A 23,037-nucleotide genomic window follows, 5' to 3' on the forward strand; every position below is an offset into this window, starting at 1 on the left:
TCAACCGATGAAGTTCACCACAGCGAGATGGAGGACCGCGTGAGCCACCAGGAAGTGGGCAAAAGCTCTGTGCGGGGAGACGGAGCAGAACTCTGCTTTGTTCTGCGGGTTGATCTGAATGCGGAGGCAGGCAGCCAGGATGAAGCTTCCCACGCAGGAGATGAAGCCGGACAGGAAGCTGTTGAAGGGGAAGGTTCCTACGAGCAGACAGTACAGGAACTGCAGCGCCCCGGTCAGCAGGATGTACAGCAGGTACGCGTCCAACACCTTCAGCTTCTGAGGCGTGGTGGCGGCGTACTGCTCCGAGACGCGGTAAACTAACGATGTCACCGAACTGGACATGGCTTCTGTTTCAGAGTACTATGCTCTCCAATGTGAATTCGGACCTGTGGCTCTTTCACCCGCTGTGCTTCTTCCTTTGGTTGGTTTGGAAGTCTGTTAGGCCAAATTCCCCAGTTTCTTTTTATACGACGATGTAGTGATGTCGGCGTGACGTTGCTGTAAATCATATTTACAGTAGATATCCATATTTGGGCATGGTAATTAAGTGGAGGACCTCTGTATTTGGAAAACAAAAGTTATGTACAGTGTTCATTTTGACATAAAAGATTGATTTAGTTTAGTCATAGTTTTGACTTTTAATCATATTTTAGTCATCTGAAAGGTTTTAGTTTTAGTCTACATCTAAGATTATAGTTGTCAAAATCCACACTTGATTTTAACAACAAATATGTATTTTTGAGCGGTGCTAACCACTCCTATTCGTGGCTTTGCGGTTTTTTAAGACCCCTGCTCTAGATAAATAAATGGTTATTCGAAGAACCTTGGTGATTTCTGTATATGCACTCAGGCAGTTGATCTCTCCCTCCCTCTAATGATTGATTGATTGATTGATTGATTGAATACTTTATTAGACAGAAATGTAAACAGCATGAGGTTCAGTCAGACATTTGAGCTAAAAATATAACACAAAAAAGTCCTGTCTTTATTGTGGTCCTATCTATGTAATCAATTCATCAACATAGCATAATAAGAACACCAAATTACAATGTTATCAACAAATATAAAACACTTCAAGTACAAGTTCTCTCTCTCTCTCTCTCTCTCTCTCTCTCTTTCTCTGGCATCCCTCAGCAGGTGCGGGCGATGTCGCAAGTTTGAATCCCAATGTGTGACCTTTGTACGGTATAATGTATCGTCTTGTCCTGTTAATCTCTTTCCGAGTCCTTTGTTTGTCTTGCTGCTGTGCACTAACGCTATGAAAAAAGAAAGAAAAATGAGAAAAAAAAAATTAAAACCACTCTCTCTTTATAGCCAAGTCTGGAAAGCTCTGGTGTGCTATAGCACCCCCTCTGAGCATACTGCACACATTGGGTAACTGTGCCTTACATAATGTTGATGTCAGGCACAAACCTTGTATCTCCATGTTTTGACCTTTTATGTTTGTTTCATTAATTAACGCCCTATTTCGTCATATACAGCAACCGTGTTGTGCAAAAGTAGCCAAAAATAGCTGATCTCAAGCTCACCGCGAGTCGCAATTCACTGCGATGGGACGCGTTGTGAGCTTGTAGATCAGGCATTTATGCTACTTTTGGAAACAATTTGACAGGGAAAGTGATTACGCGTGTCTAATGGGTTTTTATGAAAATGAGAAAAGCAATGAAACGTATTAACAAGAGCTTGTGGCTAAATAATAACTACATTGGATCCTTTGGAACACATATTATTATTATTTTTCTTTCTCCCATTTCCTGAAAAGTTAATGGTTTTGTACATACAAGGTTTCCAAGGCGATGAGGGGAGAGTATTGCACACAACAAGACATGTAAAAACAACAACAGGCAGGGAGGCAGGCAGGGCCCAGGGAGAGAATGCAATCCTCAGCTATTTGTAATGGAGAAGGGAGGGGGGCGGGGAAGATGGATGTTATTTCACATTAATTGCGTGGGTTTGTGTGTGTGTGTGTGTGTGTGTGTGTGTGTGTGTGTGTGTGTGTGTGTGTGTGTGTGCGTGTGCGTGTGCGTGTGTGTGCGTGCGCTCACATCCACGAGTGCGTTTCTGCTTCTGTGTTCATGGGAATCTATGTTTTGTGTGACCAAAACAAGAGTGTTTATGTGTGCGTGCGTGCATGTGTGTGTGTGTGTATGTGTGTATCCCTGCATGGGGTGGAAGGTGTTAGTGGAATTTCAGAGAGCTGTGCTGATTTTACATCCACCGCAGGGGTTGTGTGTGTGCTTGCGTGTGTGTACACGTGTATGCTTGTGCATGAGCATAAATGTCAGCATGTAAGTGTATGTGATTGTGTGCCAACATAGATTTGTGCTGTGTGCGTGTGCATGTGTGTGCGTGTGTGTGTGCGCGCACGTGTGTGTGTGTGTGTGTGTGTGTGTGTGTGTGTGTGTGTGTGTGTGTGTGTGTGTGTGTGTGTGTGTGTGTGTGTGTGTGTGTGTGTGTGTGTGTGTGTGTGTGTGTGTGTGTGTGTGTGTGTGTGTGTGTGTGTGTGTGTGTGTAAATGTGTGATGTCTCTGCCTGTGGGCCCTCACACTTGGCTGGGGGCCGGCAGTGGAATTTTGGAAGTGCAATGTTAAATTTGTAGTGTGTGGAAGTCAGAGCAGAAAGGGGAGAGTTCCTCGAGCAGCGTGATGTGGCCTTACGGGGGGCTCCTTGTTTCTAGGAACAGAATCACGTCTCCCCCAGGCAGGTACATACCACCACCTGAGTCACAAAAAATAATAATTTGCTAATTATTTTTTTGCCGCGTGGGTGGGGCTTACCTTCCCACATAGAGCAGTGGTTCCCAATCCCAACCTTTTCTGGATCAGGGCCCACTTGAAAATGTCTAAAGTGGGCACACCCATTTTGATTGAAGTTTGCTTAGGAAAAGGTACAGTTTCATGACAGTAAAGTTCACTGGTACAAGGTCAACTAAAAGGATAGCCATATAACATTGGATGACAGACAGATAGAACACAGATAGAACACAGTACAAATCGACCATCTGACCTCTTAGTTGCATGTTTATTTTAACGATCAATCAATCGATCATTGGATCATCGGAACTAACGTAGAGTAGTTCAAGTTCCGATCAAGGTAAAGAATGCCATTACGTTTATTTTCACTTAACTCATTTTAAAAATATGTTATATTATTATCAATAAACCTCAGCGTTTTGTCAATGTGTATGTGCGCGTGCACGAACGTTAGAGAATGGGCATGCACGTGCACAGTAGCGTGCGCATTGCTTTGAGGGGTTCGTGTCCCGGTTTGAGCGGCTGAAAATATGGTCACCCTATCCTAGAGGACATTCTATTCAGAGACTCCCTGTATAGACTATGTAACTAACGTCCAGGGGTTGACACTAAGGGTCAGAGTCACTTGCCCGTTGGGCAAGTACAGGTCATGTTCTACTTCCCAAAAGGTCATGTCCACTTGCCTGAAAAGTAAATCATTCATTATAAAATGATAGGTAGTTTTTTATTACCGCTTAATTTAACACTTATTTTCTTTCTGGGGCTGTGCGATTAAAAAATGTCATACCTCAATACCTCCAAATCCAAATACCAAATACCTACACCTACATAGCTATGAAGCTATTGAATATGTTTATGGTTTCACACTAGTGTCAATGCCTGAATGTCAGCGGTATCACAATGAAAACTCACTTTTAAGGTTTAAAAAAAAAATATATGTATATACCATGACAATTTTTTTAAATGCATTAGTTTGATTAACTCTTATAGTCCTAGTAGGATTATTGGGTTTATATATGGTTTCTTTATGCATACGGTAGTTCTTTTTTTATCATCTGTACTTAACTTTGGCAACTGGACAATAATAACTAAGGCAGCTACAAAACACGTGTCATTTATTTTTAGGTAAATCGCACATGAAATATTTATGATTTGCGTAAACAGGGGCACATAAATAATAATGTGTTTTTGAGCACATTGCATACATTATCTGCTCCAGTGGAGCGCTAGAACACTGGCTGTAGTAGTCAGCTCCCAGGTGTGAGTGACTGTGTGACTGTATGCAGTGGCGTCAGTTCAGCAAAAGCTAAGGTATGGCAACATGACTGGTGTCTTGCATGCGCGTGCAAGACACCAGTCATGTTGCCATTTGAATTTATTTTAAGAAGTACATTTAATTGTTTCCCCCTAGCCAAGGTATGGCAGCTGCCATACCTTGCCATACCCAATTGACGCCTCTGACTGTGTGACTGTATGACTGTGAACCAGGGCAGCGAGGGCACTGACGGGAAAAACTAGTATTTGTACTCCATGAACCTACCCTGGTTAATAATGGTAAAAACATTATTTAAACTAGTAAAGGGCACTCTGTGCGTGCATTATCTCCGCCAGGTTGGGTTGCCTAGCAATAGGCCTGTGTTTTACAAGCCCTGCGTCCGCGAGCATTGCTAGTAGACAGCAGTGGTGGGAAAAGTACTCACATTTTGTACTTGAGTAAAAGTGTCAATATTAAAATATAGAAATACTCTGTAAAAGTCCAGAATTCTAAATTCTACTTGAGTAAAAGCACAAAAGTAAATGTACTTAGTTACTTCACACCACTGGTACACAGGATCAGAGCGCAAGCTATAACTTGCTACTGTAATTATGAGGAAAGTCCTTCTGTGCATGTCCGGGTATCTCAGTCGGTATAGGTTATGGGATCAAACCCACGACCACAAAGTCATGGGTTCGATCCCGGGCACCGGCAACTCAGTGTATTAGTCGCACCGCTTAGGTGCGGCAAGTCAATTAACAATTTAGGAATGTAGCAGTCGCTCTTAATCCAGGGCAATTTACAGTCAATTAGGACAACATGAGGTAATACATCAAATGCACAGAAATAGTCATGTAGAACAAGGGTCTTCACCAGGGGGTCCGGGACCCATAGGGGGTCCTCAGAGTTACTACAGGGGGTCCTCCAAATCGTCGTGTGATAGAAACCTTTTTCTCCTTTTTTTATATTAACCACTTGAGCCCTAGCATCCATATTCTGAGAACTTTAGCCAAAAATAGCAGATCTAAAAGCTCACAACGCCTCGCGCTGCGAGGCGTTGTGAGCTTGTAGATTGGCTATTTTTGGCAAAGAGGTTGGTGTAGAGGGGAAAAAGAGCAGACTAAGTACAGACTGAAAGGTCAAGTGTATTACTTATTGACGGCTCAAGTGGTTAAATATCTGATAACACAAATTGACATGAATCCAAAATACACTGATGATTGTGCTGTCAAACCATGAAACTAGGCCTATAGGGAATCTATGAAAAGGTTGTGGGGGTCCCTACTTCATCTCTCTCTCCACTAAGGGGTCCTTGGCCTGAAAACATTGGAGATGTTCTAAACAGTAGAATATCCAAAGAATCTATCATTCAGGTCTGCAAATGAGCTGGCATCTGTCTGTTCAAGTGGTGCAGTAATAAGTGGGAGCTGATGGTAGGTGTTATATACGCTCCACCTCAGTAATCCATCTCCCAGGGGTCCAGCAGCGCATTGTGAAGCAAACAGGGATAGACTCCCACGCTCTGGCTGATACCGACAGCCTCTCCGACCCGCTGCTTACTTACCTCCTTACATAACAAGTAAAACAAGCTTCTCCTTAATTGTGTAATGTTCAAAACGCATTGCTTGTTGTTGTTGTTAGCTTCTGCTGAGGTTTTGGTCGTTGACTTGACATGTGGCTCGGAGTCGGCATGGCTATAATAATATCTCAAATTGATATAGTGCTTTTCTGAGTACCCAAAGACGCTTTGCATGCGGCAAAAAGAACAAAATAAACAACTTAATAAAGATTAAAAAACACTAAGACTAAGGAATAAAACCATTTAAAAACAATTAAACACAAGGTAGGTTAGCTGGGGAAAGCAATATGAAAGAGGTGGGTTTTGAGACCGGTTTTGAAGGTTTGGATGGTGGGGGCGTCTCTGAGGGTTTTGGGGAGTGCATTCCAGAGGGTTGGGGCAGCAAAAGCAAAAGCTCTGTCGCCCCAGGTACGTTTTTTGGTCTTGGGGACAATGAGGAGGTTTACGTCACCAGACCTGAGCGAGCGGGATGGGGTATAGGGTTCCATGAGATCACGGAGGTATGGAGGAGCGAGGTTATTTAGTGCTTTATACAGTAGGTGTTTAGGAGTACTTTGAAGTGGATTCTGTGTTTGACTGGGAGCCAGTGAAGGTCACAGAGGTGTAATATGGTCTCTTGAGCGGGTACTGGTGAGCAGGCGGGCAGCAGAGTTCTGGACATATTGAAGTTTATTGAGGACTTTGGAGGTGGTGCCGTGGAGGATACTGTTGCAATAGTCGAGGCGGGATGTGATGAAAGCATGGATGAGTGTTTCAGCTGCAGAGAATGACAGATAGGGGCGGAGACGGGCAATGTTCTTGAGGTGGAAGAAGGCAGTTTTGGTAAATTATGGTCTCTTGAGCGGGTACTGGTGAGCAGGTGGGCAGCAGAGTTCTGGACATATTGAAGTTTATTGAGGACTTTGGAGGTGGTGAGGTTTGGTGACCTGGTTAACATGGGAGAGGAATGAAAGAGTGGGGTCTAGAATGATGCCCAGGTTACGGACACAGGTGGAGGGTGTGACAATGGAACCATCGATGTTTAGAGAGAAGTCCTGTGTAGAGCGGGTGAGGGAGTTGGGCTAAAGTTGAAACACGTTTGTGTGTTCAAGTTTCTTTATTAGGATAAACCCCTTGAGATGTGACCATCTGGTTTTCGAGGGGGTCCCGACATAATACATGTCACAATCGCTACATGCATACAGAGTAGACAAAACAAATACATGGACAAAACAAAAACAACACACATACATTATGAACCTTGAAAAACATCACAGCTTTAAGGTGGCACAAAGTCCAATATTAGAACACTTTCTGAAAATGGTATGTTCAATACAGTGAGTGCAAAACAATATCAAAACATTTAAAATAATGAAATAACCATGAGAAATGTCACAGCTTGTCTCCGTGTGTGTACACATTTTTACGGCCTATGGGTTTGTCGCTCTGACATCATGCTCTGATGTCACTGTGATGTCCGGCACATCTTGTCCACGTATCTCTGAAGGTCACGCCTGACACTGTGGTTCCCCTGACACATCACTGTGACATCACAGGTGATATCACCTATGTAAAAGTCCATATAGTCCAAGGCATGGCCCATATCTGTGTGGCTGGTTCAGATAGGGATCTCCATGTATGGGCATAAAAGATATTGTATGTTGTAATGTCATGGGAACCACTCTAACAGAATCCCTTTTATGCCCATATATGGAGACCCTGATGTCATCAATATTAAGCCCATATGGAGGAAGACAGCAGATGTGTGGCTGGTTCAGACAGGGATCTCCATGTATGGGCATAAAAGGGATGTACTATACAGTTCATGGATCTCCTTTTCGACCGGAGGGTTAGCGACTCACTCCACGGAGGTTAGGGTTAGGGTGAGGGTTAGAGTCGGGTGGCGAAAAGATGACATGTAGTAACAGCGACACACTCCCATTGGGTCGCCATCTTGAATCTGCATCAGTATCAGGCATGAGAGATGCTGTCTTGATAAAACTGACTGTAACTCGCTTCATCTCTGCATTATAGAGGTTACTCAAATTCAGTAACTGTGCTGTTACACCCAATGTGACTCTGTGTTGTATACTGGGCAATCACAGCCAGCTAAACTCTCCCTTGTAATTCCCCTCCAAGAAACAGGCAGGTGTTGTACATGGACTGGGTTTATTACAAGAAAGTTTGAAACCGTAACACATAAATACAGAAGGCACACATTAACATACAAATACAAACAGCTTGTTACAGGCAGGATTAATAAGGTAAGTATTGACAGTTAATTATGGCAGGTAAACAATAAGGCAAGTGTAGACTAGACAGATAAGCATGGGAAATACTGTAACTATTAAAGTAGTAATGAATACTGCATCCTCATAATACAAGTAGGCCCAAAGGCTGAACTTCACATCACTGCCATGCATGCTCATTAGTCTACAGTCACAATGTACAAAGTATGTCACAATATGTCCCAAATGTTTTCTAACAATAATAGATAATAACTCCACTTACTCTTTTCGCCACTCAAAGGGCTAGAAACCAACAGATGGCTTTAGATGCAACTTCAGATAACTCACTCAGACATGCTGCTTCTTGTGTTGTTTACAGGTGAAGGAAGGAGGAAGTACCAAGTAAGTACTTCCTGTAGCATTGTTAAGCTGCAGCACAACAATAAACACAGCGCCCCCTGGAGACAGGGAGGTACTAGCCTTGAAGAAGAATAGACAAACTATGCCTCCTAGAGGCAGTATGAAGTAAACTGAAGAATATGTTCCATTACATATTTGGGGCATACTTTCTTTTGTTCTTTAAAGGTGATACACCATGCATTTAAAAAGTATTTATGTCATATTGTTTATGTCCCAAAAACGTTTTTCAAAAGGTTTGAGGCTAAATTACCACTCAACCACTACCACTTTTTACCACTTTTGAATGGCTCTCAGAGCATTTCCAGCTGCAGTACCGCCTTTGGCCTGAACTGCGCCAAAGGTGTTTTTGAAAAAAAAATGTGCTAGCGACGGCAGCAAATCTGGACAGCCTGTTTTGAAAACCCGTGGGATGCTTTTGACCTCCGCCTTACCAAAACCAGAGAAAGACACAACGGTCAGAAATGGGACTTTGTGAGGATAGAAGGTGCTAGTGGGACCCCAAAAAAAGGTTTTAAAATAGGAAAAGTGAAATGTCATGGTGTATCACCTTTAAACAAAGGATACATGAATATAATACAATATCATATTTCATAATTATCTTTTATACCTTAAGCTGCTGTAATAACTGTAATAATCTCAATCAACTCATACCTTGAAACATACCGTGACATTTTAGGAAGAACATAACAGAATAGAATAAACCATGTTGGACATTATTGTGTTCACATTCATTAAACTCAATATGGCATTCATAATTATCACTTTATCCTTGTCACCAGCGAGCTTACGCAATGTCACACTGACAAATTGTGCACTGCAGTTTGAGAAAGATGCTCAGCAAAGCCATCCTGTTTAACGTTATTATTATTACTCTGCACAAAGGACTCAGATCTTTGTAAATTGAATATTTTAAACATCGTATGAAAGTATCAGATTTACATTGCTTATCCCACGGTACATGAATCGAGTGTTTTCAGTCTTGCAACTTCAGACTTGGAGACTTTTGTCATACACTGCCCACAAAGGGTTAATGAATAATGTTGAAATTATCATTGTTTATAACAAGCTAAATTACATGAACATCGGTTGGAAACAAATACATTTGTTGCAGCAGATTTGATTGCATAAAGCATCTCTCAACATAATAGCGACTTTAAGCAATGGATGGCTACGGCAGACAACAACATTAACCGTAAATGATCAGTGCTCGATATATAAACCTGCCGCCATCGCAACCGTCTCTACAACGCCATCAGCTCCCTTTCCACGGCTGTTTGCTTAACGATTTTGACTGCTACGGCAATTGCGTCATAGGAGCCGTACTACGCCTAGCGTTGCTCTCCTGAAAATCGTCGAGCTTAAAGTCCCTAATGTTTGGATGGAGGTGGAGCCATGATGGCAGCCCATGACAGGTGAATGAAAAGTGTAAAATATGATGGACACAGCTTCTGTCCAGCTAGACAAACAACTAGAAGAACAAGGCTTTCTAATGGTATAAAGGTTGTTGCCAAGACGCATTGCTACAACAGAGAAATAATCTTCAAAATGCAGATTTGGCAATTTATTTTGCTAGTATTTTGTGGTTTCAAGCCATTATCACAAACGGCACCCCTTTACAAATTAATTAAAGTAATGAGTGCGTGCGTGTGTGTGTGTGCGCGCGCGCGTGTGTGTGTGTGTGTGTGTGTGTGTGTGTGTGTGTGTGTGTGTGTGTGTGTGTGTGTGTGTGTGTGTGTGTGTGTGTGTGTGTGTGTGTGTGTGTGTGAGAGAGAGAGAGAGAGGGGGGGGGGGCACTCAAAATTGAAAGACTCTGCAGATTTGTCCTTGGTTGTCCTTTTCTCATGCACCACTGCATAATGTATGACAGACTCCAATGGCAATCTTTAAATGTTAGAAGACATATGCACTGCCTTCACCTTGTATTCAAATGCATTTATTTCAGTTATCCCCCCTACCTTAAACGCTTTTTAGTCCCCATTCCTTCAACACAACGTACCAGATACTCTACTCTCAGGTTTACTTCACTGTCCATTTGGTTAGTAACACAATTGGTAAACATGCCTTTTCTTTCAAAGCTCCTTCAGACTGGAATAATTTACCGGTTAACATCAGATCCATTTCAATATTCCCACTATTTAAACGTCTTCTTACTTTCAAGTTGTGTGCACTTGTTATTGGTAAAGCTGCCATCATACCAACATGACGTCATACTATACTTGTAAAACGCCTCAGGGCGACATGGGACCTGGTCGCGCCAATTCTTGGCCATCTGGCCAGTGATGTATATCGGACCAGTTACCCATGATGGTCGTTCGATCGTGAGCGTGATTTTCCCGACCCAATACTACACACAGTATAATCAAATTAGTTCCAGTAACCAACTAGAATTATTGTGCCTATACCTTCTCGGTTTTGAGAAATTGTTGTTTTCTGTTCTGCCGTGGCGTCTTCTGAGTTATTAATCTGTTCTGTGAAATGTGTTCTCAATTGTATATTGAGTTGTTTTGTGTTATCGCATAAGTGTTTTCACGCTTGCCAATGTGTTTTGGGAAATGTTGTGTTGTCGTCTTGTTAATTTGTTTTGTGAAATGTATTTTGCACTTCCTGGTATCCTTAATCACTTAAACCCTATACACTTAGTTGACCGACGGTCCCCCGGGGGTCTGTGCCCCCCCTCCCTTTCCCCTCTAGGGATGGGACGATATGAAAATGTCATATCACATTATTGTGACCAAAGAAACCGCGATTTACGATATTATCGCGATAATCAAAATCCATTATCCTGGGGCGTAACATTTGCCAAAAAATAGCTGATCTACAAGCTCACAATGCGCCGCAACGCGGCGCGTCGTGAGTTTGTAGTTCGGCAATTTTTGGGCAAAGACATTATAGTGAGTGAAAAAAGACTGTATCAAGTATGTACTGTATATTAAGTACCTTTTACCAATTATAGAGTGTTTAAGTGGTACTGGATATGCAGCTCGGCAAATAAAAGGTGAATTACGGAGGCAACGGAGGACGATATCACGATAAATTAAATCTCCGCGATACGATTATCGTGAGTGTTTTTTTATCACGATAAACTATAATATCGCTTATCGTCCCATCCCTATTCCCCTCCACATTAAATCTCTTCGCTGAAAATAGCTGCTAGAGGATTGTTGTGGTCTCAACGCTCATCATACATTACAACCCAAACAGATGTCTCAAAATTGCTAATATGTTCACCCGGCACAAGTCAAAAATATAGTGTAGGCAGGGCAGTGGTTTTCAAACCTTTTCATGTCAAGGACCCCAAATTGACACTTACTTGACCCACATTTGAAAATATTTTTACGGCTCTAGCAGTGATTCTCAACCATTTTCATTTTAAGGACCCCCAGTTTGACAGCATGCATTAGGCTACGAACCCCCATTTAATGGTATTTCTATCTCTGAGAGCCCAATTTATATTGTAAAATCAATGTTAATTTAACTGAGTTACATACCCAATAAGGGTCCATTTGGTTCGTATCTATCATTTAGCTGGGGAGCCCCTGGAACTCCCACAAGGACCCCTAGGGGTCCCCGGACCCCACTATGAGAACCAATGGTGTAGGGATTTTAATTCGTAATACATATATAACGATAATGATTCATGTTTTGGTAAGGTTGTAAATAGCACATAGCAATATCAAACTCGATTATTAATTTTACCTCTAGAAATGATATGTGTTCTATAGAACTATTACTGTTTAACTCAAGAATGATGTAGTATTTTTGACTGGTGAAATTACTACTTTAAGAGTGGTGGTAGGCGTAGCAGCTGAGGACCACAGAGTCCTTCCTTGATGTAAAACCAGAGGTTTAAAAAAAGATTCTTTGGTGTTTTTCCGAGACCTTAAAATAAATAATTGAGCTTGAATATAATTGTTTTAAATCATAACAAAGGGTTTCTGCACATCTGCCATTGGGTTCACCTTTTGGTCCCACTTCAAAGGGAAAGCGCCTGGCTTGTTTTTCTCTGTTTCAAAACACAGCCGTGGTTGCACTGAACCACTTTCCTCTAACTGGGAATAGTATAATATTTCAGGAGGCCTGGCATGATGTTACAGCCACCCCCCCCCCCCCCTCCCCCCCCACTCCCCCTAACCCTCCAGCCCTCTCTGGCGCTTGTCTGGGGAGATGATTGTGACAAACCTTCAGTCCCACACCCAGAGAGATCTTATGAAAGTCAATTACGATTGATCATATCCTTACTGTGCCACTCCCTCCCTCAGCCTTCCTCAGTGCATGGTGGACAGTATAACCAAGTACATTTAGGCTACTTAACAGCACTGTATTTTCATTTTAGATTTTAACCACTAAAATCTTTGTCCCAGGAACAAAATATTTTGAGATGGACGTCTGTGACCAAATACATACAGTGATTTTGGGCGTCCTTGACATGAAAAAGTTTGAGAACCACTGGCACAGAAATATACGTTTTTCAGAAAACTGAAAACAGTCTTTAAAGGAGTAGTTCACCCCCAAAATGACCTTTTTTCTATCGATTACTCACCCCATAGAGACTTGAGTTCAATAATATTTTGTAGTTTTTGTCGCATTCCAAAGCCAATAATTTGAGGAGACTCTAAAGGCCCATTGATTCCGGATGGAGACCGTCTCCGTCCAATCAAATTATTGGCTTATGAATGCGACAAAAACTAAAAAGATATTATTGAACTCAAGTCTCCATGGTGTGAGTAATCGATAGAACATTTTGGGGGTGAACTACTCCTTTAATAAACAGAAAATACATTTTCGGGTGGCCAAATTTCAGCCAATCAGGACAGATTACCCATTTATCAGCTTCAGTTTGATATAGCGTTCCGGTTCCAATGTTGCCTGCTCACTTCTTTGTGTCTTCTCTTCCAGATTCACTTGTTTACCCTGCATCCAGGGCAGTGGCCGCTTGGCAACAGGAGCTTCCCAGTTCCATCCCAGGCTCCCCCAGAGTTACTGTCGAGGTGTCCTTGAGCAAGACGCTGGCTGAACCTCTAATTGCTCCCGATGAGCAGGTTGGTGCTTTGCATGGTTTCCTAGAGCTATTTAACATTTATTTTAACAAAGGAAAATCACTTACCCTACCTTTTAATTACATTTCTCGAGTACCTCTGCTTTACTTGAGTATTTGTAATGTGGCATACTTGACTTTCACGAGACAAGAGAAACAGAAATATTGTGCTTTTGACTATTACACTTCTAGGAAGGGAAATAAGTGAAGTTATTCACATTATGAATTAACCTGTTATTGGCTGTTGGGCCCTATTTCAAATATAGTGCAATTAGATCTACAACTGAGCTTGTATAGATCTGCAATTCAAGTGTTTTTAAAAGCATGCACTTGTACTTACCTTTAAAGCAAGCACAGTATACCTTGACCCAAGTACAAATTTGACAGAGCAACTTCCACTTGCTGCAGTAGAGTAATGTTTGACTAGGACTATCTAGTGTTGTTGTCGGGCGGAAACCTCGTATCTCCAAGTTTCAAATGTGTATGTTTTTTGGTAAAGTAAAGCCCTGCTTCATCATACAAAAGTGTCGCACAAAAGTAGTGGAAATAGCCGATCTGCAAGCGCACGACGCCTCGCATCGCGAGGCGTCATGTGCTTGTAGATCGGCTATTTTCACTATTTTAAATCATTTTAAAAACGATAAATACAAAACGAACGGTCTTGTGACATACAAGGTTTCCGCCCCGACAACAACGATATACTACCGTTGTTCAGTACTTTGTCCACCACTGCCCTTCCTCCCTCCTTCGCCCGCTCTCTCTCTCCCTCTTTACCCAGAGCTGCATGGTGGAGGATGGAAGCATCCTGTTCCTGCAACTCATTTATAATCCCCAACACTGACCTGAATTTCCCTCTCCCTCTCGCTATGCCTCATGGTTTCTTTCTGATCCCCCCCACACACACACACACACACACACACACACACACACACACACACACACACACACACACACACACACACACACACACACACACACACACACACACACACACACATTCTTATCTCTCCTTCTTCTTTCTTCCCTCCCTTCATCTCTCTCTCCTTCCCCCCAAGTTGGCAGAGCACACCGTTTGATTCCCCTGTTCCTTTCCTCTCATCCTTGCTGTCGAGCAGGGATCTCGTACCTCCGTATTTTTTCGACTGTTTGTGTTTTATTTCTTTTGGTAAATAAGCAGTGGTGGAAAAAGTTCCAAGTACTACTGACATTTTTTACTTGAGTAAAAGTATCAATACTGCAATGTAGAAATACTCTGTTAAAGGTAAAAGTCCAGAATTCAAAATGAACTTGAGTAAAAGTAAGAAAGTATTGGCATCAAAATGTACTTAAAGTGCCAAAACTGAAAGTACAAAATGTTTGAAAATAGCAGATCTACAAGCTCACAACGCAATGCGACGTGTTGTGAGCTTGTAGATCGGCTATTTTCAAATAGCCCGGTATAAAATTGTGGTCAAAGTGGTATGTATGTTTTATAATATTATAATATTGTAGATCGGCTGTTTTCACTAGTTTAATTCATTTTTTAAATGATAAATACAAAACAAACGGTTTTTGACATACAAGGTTTCCACCCGACAACGACGAAATATAACTCATGTAATTAGTATGTAGTAGCAGCAGCGCTATGGAGAGAGATCTCTCTCTATAGCACGCAATGAGGGCCTCTCCAGACTCCAACTCTTTTTCCCGGGCTGAATCAGGGGCCCAGCACGTCCCTGGCTACACCCCTGCTACAGTGTCACCCTAGAGTGGCAAAACGTACAGATATACAAGCTCATGACGCGTCACACAATGAGCTTGTGGATCTGCTATTTTGGAAATAATATTAATAATTTGGAAGTGAAAGTGAATGAATGAAAGGAAAGTGGTATCTGTTTGTTTGATTGATTGAAGACTTTATTAGAAATTTGCTTAGGAAAAGGTACAGTTTCATAACGGTACAGTTCCCTGATACAAGATCAACTAAAAGGAGATCATACAGTAGCTAAGCCGTTCAGCTTATTTACACAGGAAACCTTTATGTATCACATGTAACATTGAATGACAGATGGATAGAACACAGTACTATGCAGAGGCTATCATCAATAGCCAAAGGAAAAAAGAAAGAAAATAAGGAAGGAAATATTTACAGTGGAGAAGGGGAGGTAAGTATAGGCTTAGTCTATTACAAGTGTTGTAATTGTGAACTTGTCTGGGGAGATGATTGTGACAAACCTTCAGTCCCACACCCAGAGAGATCTTATGAAAGTCAATTACGATTGATCATATCCTTACTGTGCCACTCCCTCCCTCAGCCTTCCTCAGTGCATGGTGGACAGAACAACCAAGTACATTTAGGCTACTTGAGCAGCATTGTATTTTCATTTTACATTTTAACCACCATTATTTTATACTTTGGCCTGTCAAAACTCAAATCTTTGCTTCTTGGAGTCCCAGGAACAAAATATTTTGAGATGGAGGTCAGTGACCAAATACATACATACAGAACTTTGAACCAAAGAAAATTATTTACAAGAGCGTGTGACTTAAAGGAGTAGTTCACCCCCAAAATGACTTTTTTTCTACTCACCCCATATGGAGACTTGAGTTAAAAAATATTTTTTTGTATTTGTTGTATTCCTAAGACAAATAATTGATGATAGTAAATTTACCCCCATTGATTCCGGATGGGGACCCAAAAATGTTCACCCCCAAATGACTTTTTTTCTATTGATTACTCATGCCATGGAGAGTAGAGTTCAATAATATTTTTTGGTTTTTGTCACATTCCTAAGACAAAAATGTGATTTGAGTAAATTTACCCGCATTGATTCTGGATGGGGACCCGTTTCGAAACGGGACCCATCCGGAACGAATGGGGGTACATTTATTGTTATCACATTTTTGTCTTAGGAATGCGACAAAAACCTAAAAATATTATTGAACTCTACTCTTGATGGCATGAGTAATCAATAGAAAAAAATCATTTTGGGGGTGAACTACTCCTTTAATAACGAATACACAGGCTCATTATTTTCCATTCTTTGAAAAGCCACTTCCTGTTTTGGACGTACGAGGTTTCCGCCCCGACGGGGCGACGCGGCGCTACCTCATCAGTAATCAGCACACTTCCCGCGCCTCACCTGTTTATCAGCCCCTCACCTCCGCCAAACAGCACTTGTACACACACCATGGGTGTTACCAAGGTTACCGGAGAGGCAGTAAATAACTGTGACAGCTGTGGCTGGAGACTCTATTCAAGCAAAACGATATCGCCATAGATACGCAGCGCTAGTAAACAAACAACACTTATTCCCCGACGCTGCCGAGAGCAAGCAAATTGGTATTAGGAGAGATGAAGCAGGACTCGGTAGGTAAGGTAGCCAGATTCCCTAGATGGCTATAGGCTGCTAATCAAGTGTGCGTGTGTGTGTGTGTGTGTGTGTGTGTGTGTGTGTGTGTGTGTGTGTGTGTGTGTGTGTGTGTGTGTGTGTGTGTGTGTGTGTGTGTGTGTGTGTGTGTGTGTGTGTTTGTGTGCGTGTGCGCGCACGTGTGTGTGTGTGTGCTTGTGTGTCTGTGTGTGTGTGTGTGTGCGTGAGCCGGTACACAGGAAGTCTCTGAGTAAACAGACCATCTGAATAAACAGCTCCATGGTGAGCGGGGGGCTGGTTGAATGCCAGGCGTGGGCTGGCAAAGCCCGGCTCTTTAGGAAGAAGCCCAAAACATGGCCGATATGCTTTGCCTCGCAGCCGTTACAAAACTGTGATTACGATATAGCATTGATTTATAAACCCTGCACAGGCTGGCATCGTCGTCGGAGAATGTCTCCATTGCAACGTGCTTGGTGGTATTAGATAATTGTGTGCGTGTGTGTGTGTGTGTGTGTGTGTGCGCGCACGTGCACGTTGAGCTTGTAGATCAGCTATTCTTGGCTTTGGGTTTACGGTTAGAAATGGCAACTAGTTCAAAAAAGGTATTCATAATATTGTCATCCTAAAATGTTGACGTACCGGTATACACAGGTATAGTGATACAAAGTGAGTGTGTGTGTGTGTGTGTTTGTAGAGGTCTGTGTGATACCTGCGCCGTGGCCGGCGCTCTCATCCCTCAGTCACCCAGAAGCAGATGTCACCACGACGACGGAGGGGAGCGGCAGATTGCCGTGGCGACCGACCGGGGCGGCAGGTTGAAGGTGTCTCCGCCCCGCGTAGCGCGGCAGATGGAAGCCGAGGTCATTATCTTCTCTCTCTCTCTCTCTCTCTCTCTCCCTTTCCTTTATGGCCATCTCTACCTCGCTCTCTCTCTCTCTCTCTCCGCCATGTCTCCCTCACTGCGTCACGTCGCTGCAGAGACGCAGCCGCAGCATCAATTCAATTATGTAACGCATTATGATTGCCGTTACACGCAAACACATTAGAAAGAGCTTTACATCATCATCATATGCACACACATTAGGGCGACCCCCAATTGTTTGTTCCTTGCCATCAATTATATCTCATTAGCATGGGCCTCTTCATGCTAACTTCGTTAACAAACGACGCATTGTTTACCTGACCCCCAACAACAATTACCAAGCAGCAACCCAGATATAAAAGCATCTAAGTGGAAACAAACCGCTCCAACAAAACAACGTGGCTGCTGCACACAGCAGTAGGCCTAAGTGTACTCTGCCCCCAATTTCAGAGCCACTCGGGCTACTTTCCTGTAACGAACGGCGGCAGAAGGAAAATAAATAAATAAACAAATATAATAGCCAGAGATAAGTGGCCCGTTCAGAACAAATAAACTATGTCAACAACCACGGGCAGGGGTGTCGCACCAAATTCTGGGCCCTGGGTACAAGGATTCACTGCGGGGCCCCCCCATGAATGTTCTTCATATTAGGGGTTTAACCCATTTAGACGGGGAGCGCATTATTTTGTGCTTTATCTCTTGAAAAATAGCAGATATACAAGCTCACAGCGCGGCACCGAGTGCCGCGCTGCGAGCTTGTAGATCTGCTATTTTTGAAAAATGTTGAAAATTTGTGCAAGTCTTTGAATATTTCAAATCCGTCTAAGGTTTTTTGAAAAAACTATGTTTCTATGTCAGTGGTGCTCAAACCTTTTCATGTGAAGGACGGGACCCCCAAAATGATATGTATTTGACCACAGACCCACATCTCAAAATATTTAGTTCCAGGGACTCCCCAGAAACAAAATATGAGTTACAGATAATTTGCACACATTTTCACGACTTTAAAAAATAGCAGATCTACAAGCTCGCAGCGCGGCACTCGGTGCCGCGCCGTGAGCTTGTATATCTGCTATTTTTTCAATAGCTGAAGTCTAAAATAATTAAGGCCCCTCCACCTTGGGCCCTAGTAACTCAGTCCCACCCCCCCCCCCCTTGTGACGCCCCTGACCACAGGCTCAAAGTGGGGCAGCGTTGAAAGGAGTGCCCTCCTCCTCGCCTGAGTGGCAAGCGACTCCAAGGTTCACTCGCGCTGCCATGGAGCCTTCAATAATAACGAGCTGGACTGGGCCATAATAGAGGACAATGGAGAGTCCAGTGTTTACGTGCTCCATGTCATGTTCTTCCTGTGCGTGTGTGCACTGTCTCGCAGACAGCTGTCACTAGCAGAGGGCTCCCTTCGCCCCTCACCGCTGCTGGCTGCAGAAAACGCCACAGAAATGGCCATCCAGCAAAGCTAGGAGTGTCAGTAATTATCCCTCCCTCTCTCTCTCAAGCCCCCCTCAGGCTACAGTATATTGAGCGAATTTTCACTTCCTGTGAGCCTGCTGCTGTTGCCGTTCAGTGGCTCTCTGCTGTTGGTTTTCTTCAATTATGAGCTGGATACTGCATGCGCTGCCTGTGTGATACTGGTAATTATTTAGGGCACGCGAAGGAGTATTTTGTTTGTGTCAGCGCAGTGGTGTTTACAGCTCTGGCCAGGGTCCAAATGTGCCGAGTTATTCTTTTTTTGTGTGTTTGCTCTCTCCCTCTCTCCCTCTCTCTCTCCCTCTCTCTCTCTCTCTCTCTCTCTCCCTCCCTCTCGGATGGAAAGGGGTCAAAGCTAGATTTGACTGCACACAGGCAGTTGAGAGAGAGCGAGAGATGAGAGAAAGAACGAGAAAGAGTGACCGTTGTGCGTCTTTTTTTTCTTTTTACAGCCCTTTCGACACATGTGGCACACAGACGTGCCTAACACTAGCTCGCTGGGGCGTTGGTCCCTGGCCATAGGCTTTGTTTTTATAGAGCTACTGAAATGTTCAAAGGTTAGGCTTGTGCAAGACTGCTTGCTGTGTAAGTCTTGTTTCCCTCTTTCCGCCCGGTGCCCATGCAACCACTGCAGCATTCTCCTCTTATTGATTGCCAGTCGTTCAGCCATGTTTTGGAATAATCAAATGTGATGAGATTTTTCCAGTGATCAGACCCTCACTGATTTCCTCTTCAGTCAATTTATTTTAAATTAACCTCCACGAATACGTTGACAGCACCGACGTGACAAGAGTATGTCACTTCATTTGCGGTTTTTATTACTTATTATTTGCGATTCCTCTTTGCATTAACTGCGGGTCGACGACGCCACAAAATAACAATTCTATCAGTTTGTCAGATCTGGTTAAGCTCCTCCAGATAATCATCATTATCATAATTCCCAAACTGGGTGGCACACTTCAGTCAGCGGAGGGCCCGCTGTGCATCTTGCCTCCCTCCTTTCGCACACCGCCCTCCTCCTCCTCCTCCTCCTCCTCCCAGTGGCGGACCTCAGGGAGCCGTTGTCGGCCCGGTAGCGTTTTACAGAGAATAATCGCCAGGCTTCGGAGAGTGGAGGGGGGGGGGGGGGGGGGGGGGTCTCATAGCCTCACATTTACATGTCAAAACCTCCCCCTAGGCTTCTGGGTGTAAGGGACCCGATTTGGAATGACAAAGCTGCAGCCAGAGACAGCTGATCCACAATGAGGGCCTGGTTAAGTTCTTCCTCCCATAGCAGTGGCGTCAGTTCAGAAAAAGCTAAGGTATGGCAACATGACTGGTGTCTGAAGGCGCGCGTGCAAGACACCAGTCATGTTGTCATACCTTAGCAACAGGCATGATAAATTTATTTTAAGAAGTACATTCTATTTTTCCCCCCGTTTCTACGGTTTCTTGGGCTGTATATGGCAGTCTGGAATGGTTGTTCAAGTGCAGCTAAACTTGGCATGTTAGTAAACGTGCCACAATTAACAATAATGAATTGCACCTGTGCAGCTGACCTGCGGAACCTGGGAATATACCATTCTGTCAAGATGGGGAGAATACAAGTGTGGAGAATATAATTATAATACTTTGTTAAAGTGACCATTTTGTTAAATTTTGCATTTGTAGTTATGTTACTGTAATTTAACAACTTAATAACCAGAACAGATAGACAAAGAGACATTCATGGATTTACATTTAAAAGTAACTTTTATTTTTCCCCCCTGGACCCAAGGTATGGCAGCTGCATACCCTTGCCATACCCAATTGACGCCCCTGTCCCATAGTCACCAGCTGCTCCACTGACCCACAGCACCTCCTTCTCTCCGCACATAACAGAGGAGAGAGACTCTTTAAGGGAGAGATAGGAATGCCGCCACGCGCACCCACGTGGGTAGCAACAGAGGGGGAGAGAGAGAGAGAGAGGAGTGCTCTATAATGCTAAATCATCTATTAATGGGGATCCTGTCTGGCTTCACCGGTAGAGCGTTACGGACGAAACTCTACATTTGTGGTTTCAGTTCCGTAACGAATCATCTCAACGTGTTCTATAAGGGACAGTTGTGATGTGCCTGTCCCATGCGGTGTGTAAATAAAATATTAAATGTTACGCTTTCTCGTATTGACAGCCTTGACATGTCATTCTTGCTCGCCGAGTTTATTTTTTCCAATCAACAAAGTGCTTTTATTGCAAAAAAACGGGTCACGCGATGCGAGCCAACCCTTGTGTGGATGTGTCTTTGGGGTGACATTATCGCTTCTGTTAAATTGCGAAGCACGCCTGCAGAGTTTTTCCCCCCTCAACCGAAACGGAGCGTTTGACACGAGGTAAAGCAAGCTGTCAGTGGATTTCGTTTTCTTTCTTATTCTTTCTTTCTTTTCCTTTTTTTTTTTCCTTTTTTACCCCAGCACAGGCCTGTGTGTGCAGCATCTGTCACATGGAACACCACTCTCTATTTGTGTCTAACTGTGACAGAAAGTGGCTCAGGGATTTGTCACTTCCCTCGCTGCATTGTGCACTAGAATGACAGGATACCGACTGGGACTTCTAGGTCACACCCGGCGAGTGTTTTATTTTTATTTTTTAAAGCATTTTTTTTGTGCCCAACACCTAAAGGGAAAAGGCACCCTCTCCCCAGTCTGTACCCCCAATATCCGCCACATTTGCCCCTGACCAGTGGTGTAAAGTAACTAAGTACATTTACTTAAGTAACATTTTGAAGTATTTGTACTTTACTGGAGTATTTCCAATTTCTTATACTTTCACTTGTACTCCACTCTCATTCACTTCTATTCCACTACATCTCAGAAGCAAATATTGTACTTTTACTTTAGTTAACTTTAGTTACTACAGTAGTTACTTTGCAGATATAAATTATAATATTATAAAACATACATGAACCACTTTGGTCCTATTTTATACCATGGCTATTTGATCTACAAGGTCACAACACGTCGCTATTTTCAAATAGCCAAGGTATAAATCAGGGCTATTTTCATTTTGTAGTTGTACTTTTACTTTTGGTACTTTAAGTACATGGTGATGCCAACACTTTCGTACTTTTACTCAAGTACACTTTGAGTATTTCTATATTGCAGTATTGATACTTTTAGGCCGGGAACACATTTTAGTGTACAGTATGTAGCAACATATTTGTTTTTGTAATTCTTTGAATAATATTTGACTTTTTTCAGAAAACGTAGGTCAGGCCTAAACGGGTTAAAGGAAAACTTTGTTTTTTTACAACAAGGGTTCATATTTTAGATTGTAATTAGAGAAAAGAAAAAGTGAGTGTTAAAATGTTTTCATTTGCTTTGTTCTATTGTTTTATCGTATTTACCGTGCTAAAATGTGGGGCATGCGTACGCATGGGGGCATGCGTACAAGTGGCTAAATATGTATTTTTAGACTCAATAAGCCAGCAGTTTCTTTATTGCTATTTACAGTAACACTTCTAGCCCCCATAAGTCACATCCAACCATGAAAGGTTGTGCTGTATCTTGGGAATGGGCTTATTCTGTGTAAAATGACATATTTAGCCACTTGTACGCATGCCCCCAGCCACTGAAATAAGAATCTCTAAAACAATTGAAAGAAGTAAATGAAATAATTTTAAACACTCATCTTTTATATTCTTCAATTACAATCTAAAATATGAACCCTTGTTGTAAAAAAACTAAAGTTGTCCTTTAAGTCAATTACGTGAGTACTTTTTCCACCACCGCCCCTGACTATCCGATTAAAAAAGACAGCTAAAGAAAACCTCCACAGTGTGCACAACGGCAGTGGCCAACGCAGGCAATTGCAGGCTCCATGTCCAGATGGTAAGGTATAGCCATCTCCTCTCAATGCAAGGCAGGGATTACATAAGTGGATTTAAGACCGCGACAAGAGGGCCGTGTTACATTAACGTCATCGGTGCCAAGGTCTATATTTGGAACCCGGAGTCCAGAGAAAGAGCTGTGCAGGGACGGAAATAGACCCTAATAAGCCCAGTTTGGGAGCTTTACTCCTTTCCAATCTCCTCCTGCCACAAGGATAGTGACGGGCCCAGGGCACTCCACAGAGAGCAACTGCAGCAGGGACG

General features: G+C 42.9%; 1 protein-coding gene across 1 annotated transcript; it reads right to left on the bottom strand.

Annotated features, from left to right (window-relative positions):
* Positions 1–342, bottom strand: LOC308280049 (dolichyl-diphosphooligosaccharide--protein glycosyltransferase subunit DAD1-like; the record flags this gene model as incomplete). Its single annotated transcript, XM_080720308.1, has 1 exon — positions 1–342. One exon carries the CDS (start codon positions 340–342, stop codon positions 1–3), a length of 342 nt encoding a protein of 113 aa, XP_080576434.1.
* Between the last annotated feature and the right edge of the window lie 22,695 nt (positions 343–23,037).

The sequence above is a fragment of the Nannobrachium achirus genome (genome assembly GCF_963921795.1).
Source record: "Nannobrachium achirus genome assembly, chromosome: 2".
Classification (NCBI taxonomy): Eukaryota; Metazoa; Chordata; class Actinopteri; order Myctophiformes; family Myctophidae; genus Nannobrachium; species Nannobrachium achirus.